This window comes from Hippocampus zosterae, chromosome 12 (genome assembly GCF_025434085.1).
Source record: "Hippocampus zosterae strain Florida chromosome 12, ASM2543408v3, whole genome shotgun sequence".
Taxonomy (NCBI): Eukaryota; Metazoa; Chordata; class Actinopteri; order Syngnathiformes; family Syngnathidae; genus Hippocampus; species Hippocampus zosterae.
The window spans coordinates 22,308,183-22,325,433 of NC_067462.1; the positions used below are offsets into that span (position 1 = coordinate 22,308,183).

General features: G+C 46.2%; 1 protein-coding gene and 2 long non-coding RNA genes across 3 annotated transcripts in view; 2 read left to right on the top strand and 1 right to left on the bottom strand.

Annotated features, from left to right (window-relative positions):
- Positions 1-17,251, top strand: part of LOC127612042 (aryl hydrocarbon receptor-like) — a 146,200-nt gene that overhangs the window by 35,204 nt on the left and 93,745 nt on the right. The window contains exon 2 of the mRNA XM_052083004.1: positions 4,787-4,977. Within this exon, the coding sequence (XP_051938964.1) occupies positions 4,787-4,977 (191 nt within the window). The remainder of the gene's footprint in view (positions 1-4,786; positions 4,978-17,251) is intronic.
- LOC127612152 (uncharacterized) lies at positions 590-1,904 on the bottom strand. The gene is made up of 2 exons (XR_007965611.1): positions 1,771-1,904; positions 590-766 (listed from the first exon to the last, which is right to left on the bottom strand). It is a non-coding gene; the product is annotated as an uncharacterized LOC127612152 (long non-coding RNA).
- Positions 4,986-17,251, top strand: part of LOC127612135 (uncharacterized) — a 44,284-nt gene continuing 32,018 nt past the window's right edge. The window contains exons 1-2 of the long non-coding RNA XR_007965593.1: positions 4,986-7,324; positions 8,017-10,701. This is a non-coding gene — a long non-coding RNA (uncharacterized LOC127612135). The remainder of the gene's footprint in view (positions 7,325-8,016; positions 10,702-17,251) is intronic.

Here is a 17,251-nt window from a genome sequence, read left to right on the forward strand (position 1 = left end):
ATTTTTCCATCAGAAAATTTGCTTACAGCTTAAGCTTTGCTGCATGTTTTGCAGAGCAGACCTTTCTCACTCGAAAAAGAAAATATCTCACCCAGTTGCACTGCTTGTTCTTCTATTTGCGCATACTCCGACAGCCATTCCAACTTAAAAGAACCACAGTTCATTCTTATTTTGGTTTGGGGAGTTGACTTATCACGTTCACTGCCCGGCCATTTCACCGTGATAAAGGATTAGCATGAGCGTCACTTATCGTCGCCACACTGTTATTGTTATGGAGCAGAGAACATGCTAAGTACTCATTCACAATCTGATTTCCTAGCAGCTGAAAAATGACATGCTTGGGTTTTTTCTCCATGTCAAAATATTGTCATTTGAAGGAGACATATAATCACACACATATATCATAGGAGGAGACATCACATACAGTATAGTCACAGTACATGTATCACACTCTCTAAACAACCCTGTTCAGAGCAATTGTGGGTTTCGGTGCTTTCCTGTCTCATGCAAATGAGCCAATGCACAGCCCACCCCTTCTTCCTTGCCTTCTTCCCTGGAAAGTCATGGAGTGGTATTATTTTAAGTAGCCTTTATTAAGCCACTTTTGCACAGCAAGGGCTCAATCTTAAGGTCTTGTGAACATACAGTATATATATTTTTTTTCTGACATAGATGACTTACTTAAAATGTACTTATAGTCTTTCGTTGTGTAATTTAACTATTGATGAGTGAGCAGTAACCACAGAGAGGCGAATTTGTGGACTCCCTCATCTGCAGATGACTGCCAGATCTATGTCCCACTGAGCAGAAAGACGCCTTCTCATTAAGGCCACTCCTATCCTGTCTGGAAGAAATCAAAACCTGGATGGCACAAAATTTCTTGAAATTCAATGAAAAGAAGACAGAGGTGATATTGTTTGGTCCCAGTGGCCCTTGTACATTCCATCCTGTAGACTTGGGCCCCCTGTCTCCTTATCTGAAATCAACGGTCTCAAACTTGGGCCTTAAACTGGACAGTGATTTCAAACTCGATCGGCAAATTGGTGCCGTTGTTAAATCCAGCTTCTTTCACCTTAGACAGCTAGCCAAAATAAAACCTCTCCTCTCACATGAACACTTTGAGACAATAATTCATGCCTTTGTCACATCCCGGCTCGATTACTGCAATGCCCTTTACTTTGGAGTCAGCCAGTCCTCCATTAAGTGCCTTCAGCTGGTCCAGAATGCCGCTGTTCGCCTCTTGACTGGTACTCGTAAGAGGGAGCACTTAACTCCTACTCTGGCATCCCTTCACTGGCTCCCCATTCATTTTAGAGTTATTTTCAAGATCCTCCTCTTTGTTTTCAAATCTCTGAATAATCTCGCGCCACCTTACCTCTCTGAGCTCATCCGCCCCTACACACCTGCCGCCTCAGGTCTGTGGACCAGACTTTGTTAGAAGTACCAAGAACTAAACTGAGGCTCAGAGGCTATCGAGCCTTTTCTGTTGCTGGTCCCTCTCTCTGCAATGACGTCCCACTGAACATTCGGCAAGCCTCCTCGCTGCCCATCTTCAAAGCCCTCCTCAAAACTCACTTGTATTCTTTGGCATTCGACTCAGCATTACTTTGATTTGTTCTTGATTTTACTGTTTGGTGCTTTCTACCGCCTTTATTACCGATTTGTCTTACTGTTTATTGTGCATATTTAATTGCTCCATGTACAGCACTTGGTATGCAGCGATGGCTGTTTGAAAGTGCTCTATAAATACTGTTGACTTGACTTGACTACATCAAATAAAATGTAATTGTTTCAGAATAATGTGTGCTTTTTAAAAAACAAAGTTCAACTACACTTGGAAACTTTCAAGTTTACAGCACTCATAATTTTTGCTGCATATAATCAATTTGGAAAGTTAACTGGCCCAAAATTGTCCTATAATAATAATAATAATAATAATAATAATAATAACTTTATTTGTGAGCGCCTTTCTAAGAACTCAAGGACACCTTACAAAAAGCAGTTGAAAAACACAAATACAATGTTAAAAGCAACATCAAATAAAACAAAATAGAGACAATGGATTTATGGTTAGAGTGAATAAGCTTGTCTAAACAGATGTGTTTTGAGACTGGATTTGAAATGTGTTAATGCGTCTGTTTTACGAAGGTCAACGAGGAGTATGTTCCAGAGTTGGGGAGCAGAGCGACTAAAGGCTATGTCTCCCATGGTGACGAGGCGAGCAGGGGGGACAGTGAGGAGGAGAAAGGAGGAAGAGCGAAGAGAGCGGACAGGTGGAGGAATATGGATGAGGTTAGACAGGTATAGAAGGGCAAGGTTATGGATGGCTTTGAATGTAAGGAGCAGGACTGTATATTGAATGCGGTGTATAATGGGGAGCCAGTGGAGATGTTAGAGGACAGGTGTAATATGCTTTATGGATGGTGTGAGCGTGATAATGCGAGCGGCTGAATTTTGGACCAGCTGAAGCTTATGGAGGGTTTTTTGAGGGAGACCGAGCAGGAGGGAGTTGCAGTAGTCAAGTCGGGAGGTGACGAGGGTATGAACAAGTATAGCAGTGGAGTGAGGGGTGAGGGAAGAGCGGAGCCAGTGAATGTTTCTAAGATGATAATATGCAGAACAAGTGATGTTGTTGATATGTGAGGTGAAGGAGAGGGTGCTATCAAGGATGATGCCCAGTCTCTTGACCTGAGGGGAGGGGGTGATATAGGAGCTGTCAAAGGGAATGGAGAAATTGTTTATTTTATTTAGCGTGGATTTGGTGCTAATGAGGAGAAGTTTTATTGCTGTTCAGTTTGAGGAAGTTTGAGGTGAACCATGATTTTAATTCCTGCAGACAGTTGGTTAGGGAGGAAGATGGTAGTATGGTGTTTGGTTTGGTAGAGATGTAGAGCTAGGTGTCATCAGCGTAGCAGTGAATGTGATGTTTCCTAAAGAGAAGGTAGATTAGAAACAGCAAGGGGCCAAGGACAGAACCCTGAGGAACACCTGAAGTAAGGGGAAAGGGGTGAGACCTAAACATTTGAGCTGGATAAACTGGGTGCGGTCAGAGAGATAGGAGCGGAACCAGGAGAGACGGGTGCTGGTGATACCAATGGAGAAGAGTCTATCGAGGAGGATGGAGTGAGAGATGGTGTCAAAGGATGCACGAAGGTCAAGCAGGAGGAGAATGGCAAGTGAACCGGAGTCAGCAGAGAGAAGAAGGTCATTAGATATTTTGAGGGGGGCAGTTTCAGTACTATGGAGGGGACGGAAGCCAGATTGAAATTGTTCATAGAGGTTATTGGAGGAGAGATGGTTGTGAAGTTGAGCATCCACTGTTTTTTGTAGAAGTTTGGAAATGAAGGGGAGGTTTGATATGGGACAGAAGTTGTTCAGGAGGGATCAGAGCCAGGTTTCTTAAGTATGGAAGTGACAGCAGCAGTTTTGAGATGGGAGGGTACATTGCCAGTAGAGAGGGAAGTTTGAATAATGTTAGTGATGAGAGTGGAGAGAGGCTTTGACTAGAACAGTCGGTAGAGGGTCAAGTTGACGAGTAGAGGTTTTGGACTTCTGAATTAAGATGGAGATTTGGTGGACAGATGTGTAGGTAAATGCAGAGAACAGGGGCGTAGGATCCGGGGAGAAAGGAGAAGGAGGGTCGGGAGCAGGTGAGGGGGTGAGTTGCTGGTGGATAAATTGGATTTTGGATGTAAAAAATTAGGCCAGAGTGTTACAGAAATTGGTGGAATAGAGATGTGACGGAAGAGTGTCAGTGTCAGGTTTAGTGAATTTAGAAATGAGTGAATAGAGTGTTTTGGGGTTACCTTCATTGGAACTGATTAAACCAGAGTAGTAGATTGATTTGGCTTTGTAAATTGAGTCCTTGTAATGGATGTAAGTGGGTTGTGTACATTTCTTGAAACAGAAAAACCGGACTCGCTATTCATAATCTTTCAATTTAAGAAATTTGATTTAAGTTGTCTGAGGGCAGGGGTAAACCAGGGTGCTGTTTGGTTCAAGGAGACAGTTCGGGTTTTGAGTGGGGCCAGGGTATTGAGAATGTTATGGAGGTTTGAACTGTAGTATGTCAAAAACTAATCTGTTGTAGAAAGACAATCAGTGCTGGGAATGTTGTTGATAAGTGTTACTAAATTGTCCGGGTTAATATCCTTGATTTTACGGAAATGTATAATGCGTTGTGGGTTGGATTTGAAAAAGGATAGGTTAACATTGAATGAAAGCAATAGATGATCTGTGTATGGGAGATCGGTTTTACAGTTTGTTTGTGATAACAAACAGCAGAATAAGTCCAGAATATGTACTTTGCTGTGTGTGGGAAAGTTGACAAACTGTTGAAAACCAAAACTGTCTTTGGTGAGTGAGTTATTGATATTGTCCATGTAGATAGTAAAGTCTCCTAAGAGAATCACATTTGGTGATAGTGTTTACAGAAGAGTGAGGAATATAGTGATGTCAATGATAAAATCCTTGCTTGGTTTTGGTGGTCGGTAAATAGTGGCAATCAGTGTGGGAGTTGATCCAGAGAGCTGTATAACTGTAGCTTCAAAAGACACAAAAGCAGGCACATTTACGGGCACAAATTTCCAATAATCGTGCAGAATCATCGCGAGGCCGCCTCCTCTCCCAGTAATGTGAGTTACAACATGGTAAATAAAGCCCGGTGCAGTAGCTTAATTGAGATTACCATAGTAATTAGGTTGCTCCCAGGTCTCAGTTAGACACAAAATGTCAAACTCACGGGCTCCATCAACAAACCATGTAATTTTGTTGTCTCGCTCCTCAGAAAAAAAGTAAAGGATGGGAATGAAGTCATCAAATCCAACCCGTCCAAGCGCCACCGGGACCGGCTGAACGGGGAGCTGGACCGTCTGACAGACCTGCTACCCTTTTCCGAGGATGTTCGTTCCTGTCTGGACAAACTGTCTGTCCTTCGCCTCAGTGTCGGATACCTGCGAGTCAAGAGTTATTTCAAAGGTGAGTTCTTGGTCATACACTCGCCCCCGTGCCCCCCAAAATAAAAATCAAATTTAAATTAAAATATCACCTTCTCAAAAGTGTCATGACATTCCAATGCTGCTTGTTCCTACAGCCTTTCACCTGCTTCGTTTTGACACTTGCATCATTCAACTCTGTCTATAATCACTGCTGTCTTATGAGGGTCCAACATTATTGAATGGAATTGAATTGCTTTATTGTCATTACACATTCGTGCAAAAAAAATATCACTTAACAGGAATGCTTTGCACGAGAAACATGAAAAACAATGGTGAACATGGGATGCGGTGCAAAGGGCCTGTCGGTACTCGGTGTGTGCACAGCGCCCGAGATCTTAGTTCAAAAAGGAAACCACTCGGGAGGGAGAGGGGAAAAAAAACATGCTCGAACTATCCTCTTCTGAGGATAATTGAGTCCAGGAGAATAAAGACCCCAGCACGTAAACAAGCATATGACAGTTCCAACAAGTCACAAGACATAACATGTAATGAGGGGGCGGATGGATGGCGGGCGGGGGGAGGAAAAAAATAGGAACAATAAAGGCTATGATACAAGGGGGTGTATGTGCGTGCAATTGTCTGGTTGTGTGTGCGTGTCAGGCTGCAGCTGCTTCGTCAAGGTCTTCTCATGGAGACAGTCTTGGCTGATCAGTCTATGGATGAAAAGGAGGGGGTGATGGTAGGGCATTAGCTTCCATGCGTACTTTCTTCCAGGGGAAAGGTCCAGATAGCAGATGTTTTGGGAACAGGCTGCCAATAATTCCAGACAGCCTTGAGTCCGTGGCCTGTGTCTCTTCAATAGCGTCGATCAGCCAAATCCGCGATTTCTTTTCTGAGCGCGGATTCCAACTTCTCCAAGTTGTTGTCCATCTTGCAATGACGCTCCTAAAACCGCATCCATTTTGCGGTTGAGCTCAGTCACCGCTTGGGTCTGAGTGTTGGACGTCCGCACCATGCCATCCATAAAGACCGGCAGCTTCTTCACTTCCAATAAAGCCGCTCCCGTCGGTTGAATTTTGCGTTAGATCAGGAAACTGTTAACACCAAACAGCAGCATACCTGTTATCAGAAGGCCGATAATGTAGATGTCTTCCACATCCTCAACAGACAGTATTGACAGGCACACCATTCTCCACTTCCTCCAGGGATCTAGGGTGTACCTAGCAGCAAATGTCCCCGAGGGGCAAATAGGCTCTTCACTGCCTGCTCTTCTTGTCGAGAAAATTTTGTCGATGAGATCGAGAGCCAACCAATTCCATGGTTTGTTTTTAGGATGAAAATACGGCAGGAGGCTAGGATAGTCAGACAAAGACAGCACATAGACTGAGCGGCGAGCAGGGAAGGGTGAGGGGAGGACAGGAGCAGAGCAAAACAGTGTCCTCCTTCGTCGAGAGCCACGCAGAAAAAAAAGCCTTTTTGGGTGGTGGCCTAATATCACCACTGGCCCTGATTTAAAGCAGTACTGAACAAAAGTCATAATTAGAAATTTCATCCTACCTGTGCCTAAAATATTGAAGGGTGTAGTGCTTGTGCCCAAAATGTACCTACGTACGGGAGATCAATGCGGATGCTTCAAACAATTATCCACAATCGCCACCCTGAAGTGTGTGGATATTGTGATTTAAAACAACACTTAACACAATTTATAATTATATATCTTGGACTACCAGGGGATGAAGTAGAGAAGCATGTATTCTTAGTGGCCAAAATAAATGCAAGTATCTCATATTAGTAGGTGATCAAGGCAGCCGCTTGAAAAAATATCTACACTCTATACTCCCCATTCTATAGATGTTGTGATTTAAAACAGTTCTTAACAAAATTTATAATTATATATGTTGGCCTGCCCGCCGATGAAATCGGGAAGTGTGTAGACTCCATGGCCAAAATTCACAGGGGTACAGAGCGTACAATGCGCAAATGAATGGAGTGAAGGAATGTGCACAGCAGGTGTAAAAAGAGCACAGAGGATCAATTTAAGTGGATAAAATAAAAAAATATTAAACATTATTATTATTATTATTTCAAGACATGTTAATTTCATCTCATCTATATTTTGTGGAATACTTGTACCGCCAAAATCATTACTTTTCAGGAGACTCAAAAACGTTTGTTCAACCATAAACATTGCTTTGTCAAAGAGAGTAAGCGATTTTCAACATTTTATAATGAAATAAGTTGTAAAAACAACACCCACACACGTCACCTGACCGGCATAAACTTCAGGTGGTGCAACACATCAAGCGATCAGGCCAGTTCCAGCCTGGATGCGAGTTATGGCAAGTCACATTCTTTTGTCATTGTTTGGCTGGTCCTGTGACATTCAGGTGAGGCTAATATTTATTAACATTAGTGCTCGCACTCACACCCAAAATCGACATGATAGTTTGGAAACTGATGCCCGACTTAGGCGACCTCGAGCCCGAAAATGAAATTGTAAAATTATAAAAATATGATGTTCTCATTTTGTATTTGTGCTTGACTGTTTGTCAAACTAAGAATGAGGGTTTGCTTCCCCCCAAGGAATTTTTGTGTAAGACTATGTGGGAATCAGCCTTTTAAAAATATATAAACAGTGATTATACATATTTGAGACAAACACTACAACGGTTCACGTATATACTTAAATCTTTAATTGTAACACCTTATACAGTCATTAACATTCATCAGCATTGCCTCCTGAGAGAGTCAAAGAGACTTGTGTTGGTGGTGTAGAAGGCAGCTCTCACTTGATGCTCTGGCGGTGTAGCCACCGTTAGTCTCCAGCTAGGTCCGGGCCAGCTATCCCCGTGCAGCCAATGTGTTTATGATAAGACAATTAATCGGTATTGAAGAGGAGGAGGTAGAGTGAGATGTGCTACTCCTTTCGGACAAGCCCAATCAGCCCCTCTCTCTCTTTCTCATTGCTTTCTTTCTCTTTCTTGATTGTTCTCTCTCTCTCTCTCTCTCTCTCTCTCTCTCTCTCTCTCTCTCTCTCAATCTCTCTGTTTCTCTTTCTCTCCCTTCACCACACACATAGCAAACACAACAAAGAGACAGTATGCCAGAGAGAGGCAGGCGAATGATCAGAGAGTCAACGGCGTGACGAGGGAAGGTGCTGGGCGGGGCACGAAGATTCGCAGCCCATCAGCTCACTGGATAAATCCCCTCGTGCTGTCATTGGTGGACGTCTGTTCTCGACCAAATCGGTTTTCAACCAAAATTTTCGCGTTTTTTTATGCCTCGGATTACGACCGAAATTCGGTTCTCGAACAAACTGAGTGCACTTAAATGCACCATTTGACTGCTCTCACCTTCCTTGCACGTCGCTTTCAATTGTGAGCAGACGTGTTCTGTCACGGTTCTGTTTCAGTCTGGCCAGCAGATGGCATTAGCGGACTTCTGTGCACACCTGCTGCTAATCTATGATTAGTTACACAATGTATTTAAGGACCCCTCTGCTATGCACATGTTGCTGGCGTATTGCCTTTGCCTTGCTGCTTCCTTGTTCATAGACTGCTTTTGCTATTGACCTCGGTCGTGTTTCACTTTTTGAACTCTCGGTATCAAGTATTTTGTAAGTATGGTTTTTATTTTGTGATTTGAAAAAAGTGTGCAGTCTGTGAATGTGTGAGTGCCAAACAGCGAGTATGCGGGATTCCGCTGTAGTAGAGGTAAAAACCACCCCCCCCCTCACCAAAAAAATAAAAATATAATAGGCAGTCAAAAGTGAGTCTTTTATCTTACCTTGAACTCATAGTTCATTTTTTTCCCCAGAAATTTCAACAATGTTGAATACTCATTTAGATTGTGGCAGCTTGTGCCCCCACTTTGTGTTCCCTGAAGTAATTGTTTTTGTTTATTAATTTATAAGGGGCGATCAAAAAACAATGAGCCCTATTCAATACTGTATACCAGACTGATAGTTCATATTTTTTCCAAAAATTTCAACAGTGGGTAGTGAGGAAAAGCGGGATAATGGAGACTTTAAATCGTTTGGATGAATCCACTTCCTGATTGTCATTTTGGAAATGAAGTCGTAATTAGATGTCCATTAGAAGCAAAAAAGTTGCGATTGAATTCCTTGTTTTGGAAGACGAACCAACAATAAACATTTTCAAAAGACTAGAAAACGTTTATGGGGATGCTGCAATAGGCTACAACACTGTCAAATAGTGGATACCCAGGATCAAAGTTGAAGAAGATCCAATTTTAAGCAAAATATGGGACAGATGAAAGGCCATCTTGTGCTTCATTGTGGAAACAGTGCTATGGTTGAGGAATTGTTCAGAGAAAATCACAGAATTACAACTGATGACCTTGGTTAACTTCTTTGAATAAGCCATGGAAAGGCTGCAGATATTGTGGGGGGGGGGGGGGCGAGACCTCCCAAAGGTTCTTGCCAGGTAGGTTCCAAGACAACTTACAGATGCCAACAAGCAAGCCCATATCAAAGCTTGTGTGGAACTTATTGAGTGCCATAAAAGTGACAGGAAATGAGACCTGAGATTGAATCTTTTGAAAATGTTTATTGGTGGTTCCCCTTGCAAAACAAGGAATTCAATCACAGCTCAGCTTTGGCAAACATCCAATGATGATGTAATTTCCAAAATGGCTGGCAGGTCGTGGATACATATTTTTCTTTTGATTAAAGTGAGTATTTTAACCATGCACTGTTGAAATTTCTGGAAAAATACGAACTATAAATCAGGTCAATTGAAAAGAGTTCATTACTTTTGGACTGCCCATCGGAAAATAAATGTTTAAAAATAGAAAAAAAATTAAGGCTGGCCCCTCCGTGAGTCGTCACCTTACTGTGGTGGAGGGGTTTGTGTGTCCCAATGATCCTAGGAGCTAAGTTGTCTGGGGCTTTTATGCCCCTGGTAGGGTCACCCATGGCAAACAGGTTCTAGGTGAGGGGCCAGACAAAGCACGGCTCAAAGACCCCTGATGAAAATTAAGATAAATGGATCGAAGTTTCCCTTGCCCGGACGCGGGTCACCGGGGCCCCCCTCTGGAGCCAGGCCTGGAGGTGGGGCTCGTTGGCAAGCGCCTGGTGGCCGGGCCTACACCCATGGGGCCCGGCCGGGCACAGCCCGAAGAGGCAACGTGGGTCCCCCTTCCCATGGGCTCACCACCCATGAGAGGGGCCAAAGGGGTCGGGTGCAATGTGAGCTGGGCGGCAGCCAAAGGCGGGGACCCTGGCGGTCCGATCCTCGGCTGCAGAAACTAGCTCTCGGGACATGGAATGTCACCTCTCTGGCAGGGAAGGAGCCCGAGCTGGTGTGTGAGGCAGAGAATTTCCGACTGGATATAGTCAGACTTGCCTCCACACACGGCCTGGGTTCTGGTACCAGTTCTCTCGAGAGGGGTTGGACTCTCTTCCACTCTGGAGTTGCTCACGGTGAGAGGCGCCTAGCAGGTGTGGGCATACTCATTGCCCCCCGGCTCAGTGCCTGTACAATGGGGTTCACACCGGTAGACGAGAGGGTTGCCTCCCTCCGCCTTCGGGTGGGTGGACGGGTCCTGACTGTTGTTTGTGCATATGCACCAAACAGCAGCTCAGCATGCCCACCCTTTTTGGAGTCCCTGGAGGGTGTGCTGGAGAGTACTCCTGCTGGGGACTCCCTTGTTCTGCTGGGGGACTTCAATGCTCACATGGGCAATGACAGTGAGACCTGGAGGGGCGTGATTGGGAGGAACGGCCCCCCCGATCAGAACCCGAGTGGTGTTTTGTTATTGGACTTCTGTGCTCGTCACGGATTGTCCATAACGAACACCTTGTTCAAGCATAAGGGTGTCCATATGTGCACTTGGCACCAGGACACCCTAGGCCGCAGTTCGATGATCGACTTTGTAGTTGTATCATCGGATTTGCGGCTGCATGTTCTGGACACTCGGGTGAAGAGAGGGGCGGAGCTGTCAACTGATCACCACCTGGTGGTGAGTAGGCTCCGATGGTGGGGGAAGATGCCGGTCCGTCCTGGCAGACCCAAACGTATTGTGAGGGTTTGTTGGGAGCGTCTGGCGGAATCCCCTGTCAGAAGGAGTTTCAACTCCCACCTCCGACAGAGCTGTTCCCATGTTCTGGGGGAGGCGGGGGACATTGAGCCCGAGTGGACCATGTTCCGTGCCTCTATTGTTGAGGCGGCCAATCTGAGTTGTGGCCGTAAGGTGGTTGGTGCCTGTCGTGGCGGCAACCCCCGTACTCGCTGGTGGACACCAGCAGTAAGGGATGCCGTCAAGCTGAAGAAGGAGTCCTATCGAGCCTTTATGGCCTGTGGGACCCCAGAGGCAGCTGACGGGTATCGATTGGCCAAGCGGGCCGCGGCTTCGGTGGTCGCCGAGGCAAAAACCCGAGCGTGGGAAGAGTTCGGTGAGGCCATGGAAGCCGACTTCCGGACGGCTTCGAGGAAATTCTGGTCCACCATCCGACGTCTCAGGAGGGGGAAGCAGTGCACCACTAACACTGTGTACAGTGGGGATGGGGCGCTGCTGACTTCGACTCGGGACGTTGTGAACCGGTGGGCAGAGTACTTCGAAGACCTCCTCAACTCCACCAACACGCCTTCCTTGGGGGAAGCAGAGCCTTGGGACTCTGAGGTGGGCTCTCCTATCTCTGTGGTTGAAGTCACCGATGTGGTTAAAAAGCTCCTTGGTGGCAAGGCCCCAGGGGTGGATGAGATCCGCCCGGAGTTCCTCAAGGCTCTGGATGTTGTGGGGCTGTCCTGGTTGACACGCCTCTGCAACATCGCGTGGACAACAGGGAGAGTGCCTCTGGATTGGCAGTCCGGGGTGGTAGTCCCTCTTTTTAAAAAGGGGGACCGGAGGGTGTGTTCCAACTACAGAGGGATCACACTCCTCAGCCTCCCTGGTAAGGTCTATTCAGGGGTGCTGGAGAGGAGGGTCCGTCAGGAAGTCGAGCCTCAGATTGAGGAGGAGCAGTGTGGTTTTCGTCCCGGCCGTGGAACAGTGGACCAGCTCTACACCCTTAGCAGGGTCCTCGAGGGTATGTGGGAATTCGCCCAACCAGTCTACATGTGTTTTGTGGACTTGGAGAAGGCGTTTGACCGTGTCCCTCGGGGAGTTCTGTGGGGGGTGCTTCGTGGGTATGGGGTACCGAACCCCCTGATACGGGCTGTTCGGTCACTATACCACCGATGTCAGAGTTTGGTTCGCATTGCCGGCAGTAAGTCGGAATCTTTTCCAGTGGAGGTAGGACTCCGTCAAGGCTGCCCTTTGTCGCCGATTCTGTTCATAACCTTTATGGACAGAATTTCTAGGCGCAGCCGAAGCGTTGAGGGGGTCCGTTTTGGGGGCCTCAGTATTGCATCCCTGCTTTTTGCAGATGATGTGGTGCTGTTGGCTCCTTCAAACGGGGCTCTCCAACTCTCACTGGAGCGTTTCGCAGCCGAGTGTGAAGCGGTTGGGATGAAAATCAGCACCTCCAAATCTGAAACCATGGTCCTCAGTCGGAAAAGGGTGGAGTGCCCCCTCCGGGTCGGGGAGGAGATCTTGCCCCAAGTGGAGGAGTTCAAGTATCTTGGGGTCTTGTTCACGAGTGGGGGCAGGAGGGAGCGGGAGATCGACAGGCGGATCGGTGCAGCGTCTGCTGTGATGCGGACGTTGTATCGGTCTGTCGTGGTGAAGAAGGAGCTGAGCCAAAGGGCGAAGCTCTCAATTTACCGGTCGATCTACGTCCCAACCCTCACCTATGGTCACGAGCTATGGGTCGTGACCGAAAGAACGAGATCCCGGATACAAGCGGCTGAAATGAGTTTTCTCCGCAGGGTGTCCGGGCTCTCCCTTAGAGATAAGGTGAGAAGCTCAGTCATCCGGGAGGGGCTCAGAGTCGAGCCGCTTCTCCTCCACATCGAGAGGAGCCAGATGAGGTGGCTTGGGCATCTGATTCGGATGCCTCCTGAGCGCCTCCCCGGTGAGGTGTTCCGGTCATGTCCCACCGGGAGGAGACCCCGAGGAAGACCCAGGACACGCTAGTGAGACTATGTCACCCAGCTTGCCTGGGAACGACTCGGGATCCCCCGGGGAGAGCTGGAAGAAGTAGCTAGGGAGAGGGAAGTCTAGGCTTCCCTGCTAAAGCTGTTGCCCCCGCGACCCGGCCCCGGATAAGCGGTAGATGATGGATGGATGGATGGAGTAGAAAAAAAAAGTAGCCGTTTCTCCGACTGGACTCACAAACTGTAAATCTCAAATCTAAATAAGTGGCTGTGCATGAGTAAAATTGTTTCCAGGTATGAAATTTACAGTGCAGTATCATCAGACGTTCCCCCACCTATCCCTGTTGACAAAACGTAATAGACAAGCACAGTTGTCAGAGGCAGTGAATTAAATGTGTAAAGCTCACTGCGAATCCCATTTCAACCCTGTGCAAAAAAACCTTGCTAATCAAAACAGCAGCACATACCAAAGCATATAACCTGCATCTCAAAGGTACACTTACCATAATCACCAGTAAAATAAATATAAAAATAAATAAATAAATATAAAAATAATATATAAAAATAAATAAATAAAATTGTGTGTGTGTGTGTATGTATATGTGTGTGTGTGTGTATATATATGTATATATATATTTTTTTTAAATCCTCGTCTCCCCCCGCTTCTCTCTCATTAGTGCTCCAGTTAGCGTAAGGTTTTTAGCCTTCGAGAGCTAACTATGGCCACCGAGGACTACGAAGCGTCCCGTGTGTGTTTTTAGCATGACAACAAGTAAAGCATTCGAGGAAACGTTCGTTTATTTGAATGTCCGTCGAGCCATAAGCAATTTACTCTGAGCAGCTAATCGGATGCTACGGATCTAGCTTCAGTATCTACACAATCGGAGGCCAGGATGATGCTCGGTAAGCCAATGGCAGAGCAGCTATGAGTATGTTGTGTCCAGGAAACTCGCAGTTGTGACCGAAATAAACATCGTTCACTATGTAAACCAGTGTGGTGGTTGCTGTTGCTTTTTTTTCGAACGAAGCAGTCGAGGTCGGTGTTGTATAAGACTTTGTTGTAGTGAATGTCCTCACGAGGCTGGAGCAGAGAAAATGATTTCGTATGACGCAACAGGGGGGTTTTTGTCGTATGCGGGGCAGGAGAATGGGAATTGTGTTCATGCATGAAGATTTTGTTCACATCAGGGGGTATTTTTGCCCATGTAGGTGTCGTTCTCGAGGAGTTCCACTGTAGTGCAAATTTGTTGATCACATTTCTGTTGTTGTTACCCATCAAATCATTATCCCTACTTTTAAGGGCCTACTTAACTAATGTGGTAATTCAAATCAAAGGGGTTGAGAGGTTTCTTCGGTCCTGTGTTCTGTAGTGTGGATGTCACAGGCAAATGCCTCTTTTTTCTTCACTCTGTCTCAGCAAACGGCTGTGCTCAAAAAGACTTGTTATTACCCCGATTGTGGCATAATGGAGGACACTCTGAGTTCAAATCACATGCCTCGTCACGCCAGCCATGTGCAAGCCGTCACCTGCTGATCCCCACCTGCCCGCTGTCATCACAAATGTATTTCTTTTTGCGGTTATGCAAAGAAATGAACAATAGAAATCAGAATCATCTTTCTTGGCCAAGTATGTAGAACACACAAGGAATTTGTTTCCGGTAGTGTAGGCTTCACTGGTATTGCAGTAACAAGCAATAATGACAAGCAAAGACATGACATAGAAGTATTGAAAGAGTTTCTGTAATGTAAAGGTACCATTGAATTGCTTTTTATTGTCATTATACGTTCGTGCAGTATTGCCACCCAATGACAGCTGTTCTACAGTGTGCAGTTATCGAATAAAGTGATCTGTGGTGCAATACAAGACCATGTTGGTTGTGCAGTTGGTACACATACTCGTTGCACAATTTTTAAGACACTAGTAGCATTAATTTTGGTGTGCAATTATACAGAAAGGCCTTGAGCGCTTTTAAGTGCCTGGTGCTGTGAAATATTAATCAACGACAATTGTTCAAGTATACAGAGCTGGAGCGACAAAAATCAGTGTGGTAATACTCTTCCACAGAGGTGTGCAAAAAATGAAATGAACCACTATAGATTTTGGTTGCTGGTAAGCGAGTTAATGGCGAGAGAGAAGAAGCTGTATGAATGTCTGCTCTTTTGGTGCTCATTGTTTGATAGCACTTACCTGAAGGGAGTACCGTATTTTCACGACCATTCGGCGCACCGTATGGTTGGGCACAGTCTCATTAATGGGTGCCATTTCTGTATTTTACACATAGACAAAACACACTTTATTATTGGGCGCAGTTTTACAGTGGTAAAACATACGCCAGCTTAAACATACGCGCACGCTAACACGTTAGCTTGAAGCATACGGTAGCATGCCAAGACATACGGATACCCGCTAAAACACGTTTTTAAAAAGGCACCGAAAGCATAACTGAGTTCGGGTGTATTTTATTTACAAGGTACTCACGTTTTTCGCTCAATCATCACTCAGAAAGCCATCAAAGTCCTTTTGTATCCGAATTGAAAAATTTTGCAAGTACCGGTAATCCATCCAAACCGCCGGGTTCCCTCTTGTTGTCAGAGTCACTCTCGTTGTAAAGTGGCTCCACAGAAATTATGCCGGCTTTGCCAAAAGCTCGAACAACAGTACTAGCAGACACGTTCGCCCAAGCAGCCACAATCCATTCACAGATTGTGGCGTAACTAGACCGGCGCTGCCTCCCACTCTTCGTAAAGCTGTGTTTGCCATCGATTATCCATTTTTCCCATGCCGCTCGCAACTTCACTTTAAACGCCCGGTTGATGCCGATGTCCAGCGGTTGGAGTTCTTAATCAAGCCTCCGGGAATGACGGCAAGCTCGGAGTTCATTTGCTTGACCTGGTTTTTCACCGCTGCTGTGAGATGGGCACGCATGGAGTCGCAAATCAAGAGTGACGGCGAGGCATGGAAAAAACCATCCGGTCTCTTAACATACACCTCACTTAGCCACTCTCTCATCTTCTCCTCGTCCATCCAGCCCTTTTGGTTTGCTTTGACGATGACGCCGGCTGGAAACTTTTCTTTCGGCACCTTCTTTCGCTCAAAAATCACCATAGGTGGCAGTTTCTGTCCGTTGGCATGACAACCAAGAATGACAGTAAAAGCAGACTTCTCGTGCCCTGTTGTGCGTATCGTAACCGTGCTGGTCCCCTTCTTCTCCACAGTGTGGTTCACCGGGATGTCGAAAGTCAGCGGGACCTCGTCCATGTTGGTTATGTGGTTAGGCTAGATGCATTTGTCGACAATCTTCTTACTGCAAGGGGTGCGGAAAACGGACAGCTTTTCTTTGTAGTCCGCTGGAAGTTGCTGAGCCATGGTCGTCTTCACTCTCACGGTTAGATGGTGCCGTTTCATAAAGCGAAAGCACCAAGACGGACCTCCTTGAAAATGTTAAATTTTCAATTCCTCGGCTAACGTTTTCGCCCTTAGTCGAATGGTGACCGTGGAGATGCTTCTGCCAGCTGCTCTTTGATCAAGAATCCACCGCTCCAGTTGGTCTTCCAACTCGGGCCACCTCGCCTTCTTTCCACGGAAACTCAGCTTCGTCTTTTTGACTTGGTGAAGCTCGTTCTCCTGCTTCCTCCATTTGAGAACCATGGATTCGTTGACGTGTCTCTTTGTAGAATTCATTTTCGGGGGTTCTTGGAAACCCAAACCGAAGTTGTTTTGCAATAATGCACATAAACTTTATACAGGTACTGGTACCTGCTAGAGGCGTGCCTTTAGTGTGCCTTTAGCAGGTACCAGCTTGAGCGTGTTCAGCTGCAGGTTGCTTTGGGGGCACCAGAACGCCAGCTCCTTCACTTCATGTCAGTACGCTGACTCGTTGCCGTCTTTAATGAGGCCAATGACTGTGGTGTCATCCGCGAACTTATATGAGTTTGACGACTGGTTGTGTTGAGTGAAGACGGAGAAGAACAGCAAAGACATCATCGCCGGGGCCCAGTGCTGATCGTGCATGTTGATGAGCCTCGCCTGTTATGTCCTAAATGACAGGAAGCTAAGGACCCGGATCATAGGTCAAACACTGAGCTGGAGAAGCTTGGAGGTGAGGAGCTCCGGAATGATGGGATTGAAGGCACAGCTGACGTCCACAAACAAGATCCTTGGGTAAATCCCTGTGCTCCAGGATGTAGTGCGGCCCAATTGACTGTGTCGTACACTGACCTGTTTGCTCCGGTCGACAAACTGCAAGGGGTCCAGCAGGAGTCCAGTGATGTTCTTCAGGCGGTGCAGCACTAGGCTGGGAGGACTTAATGACAACA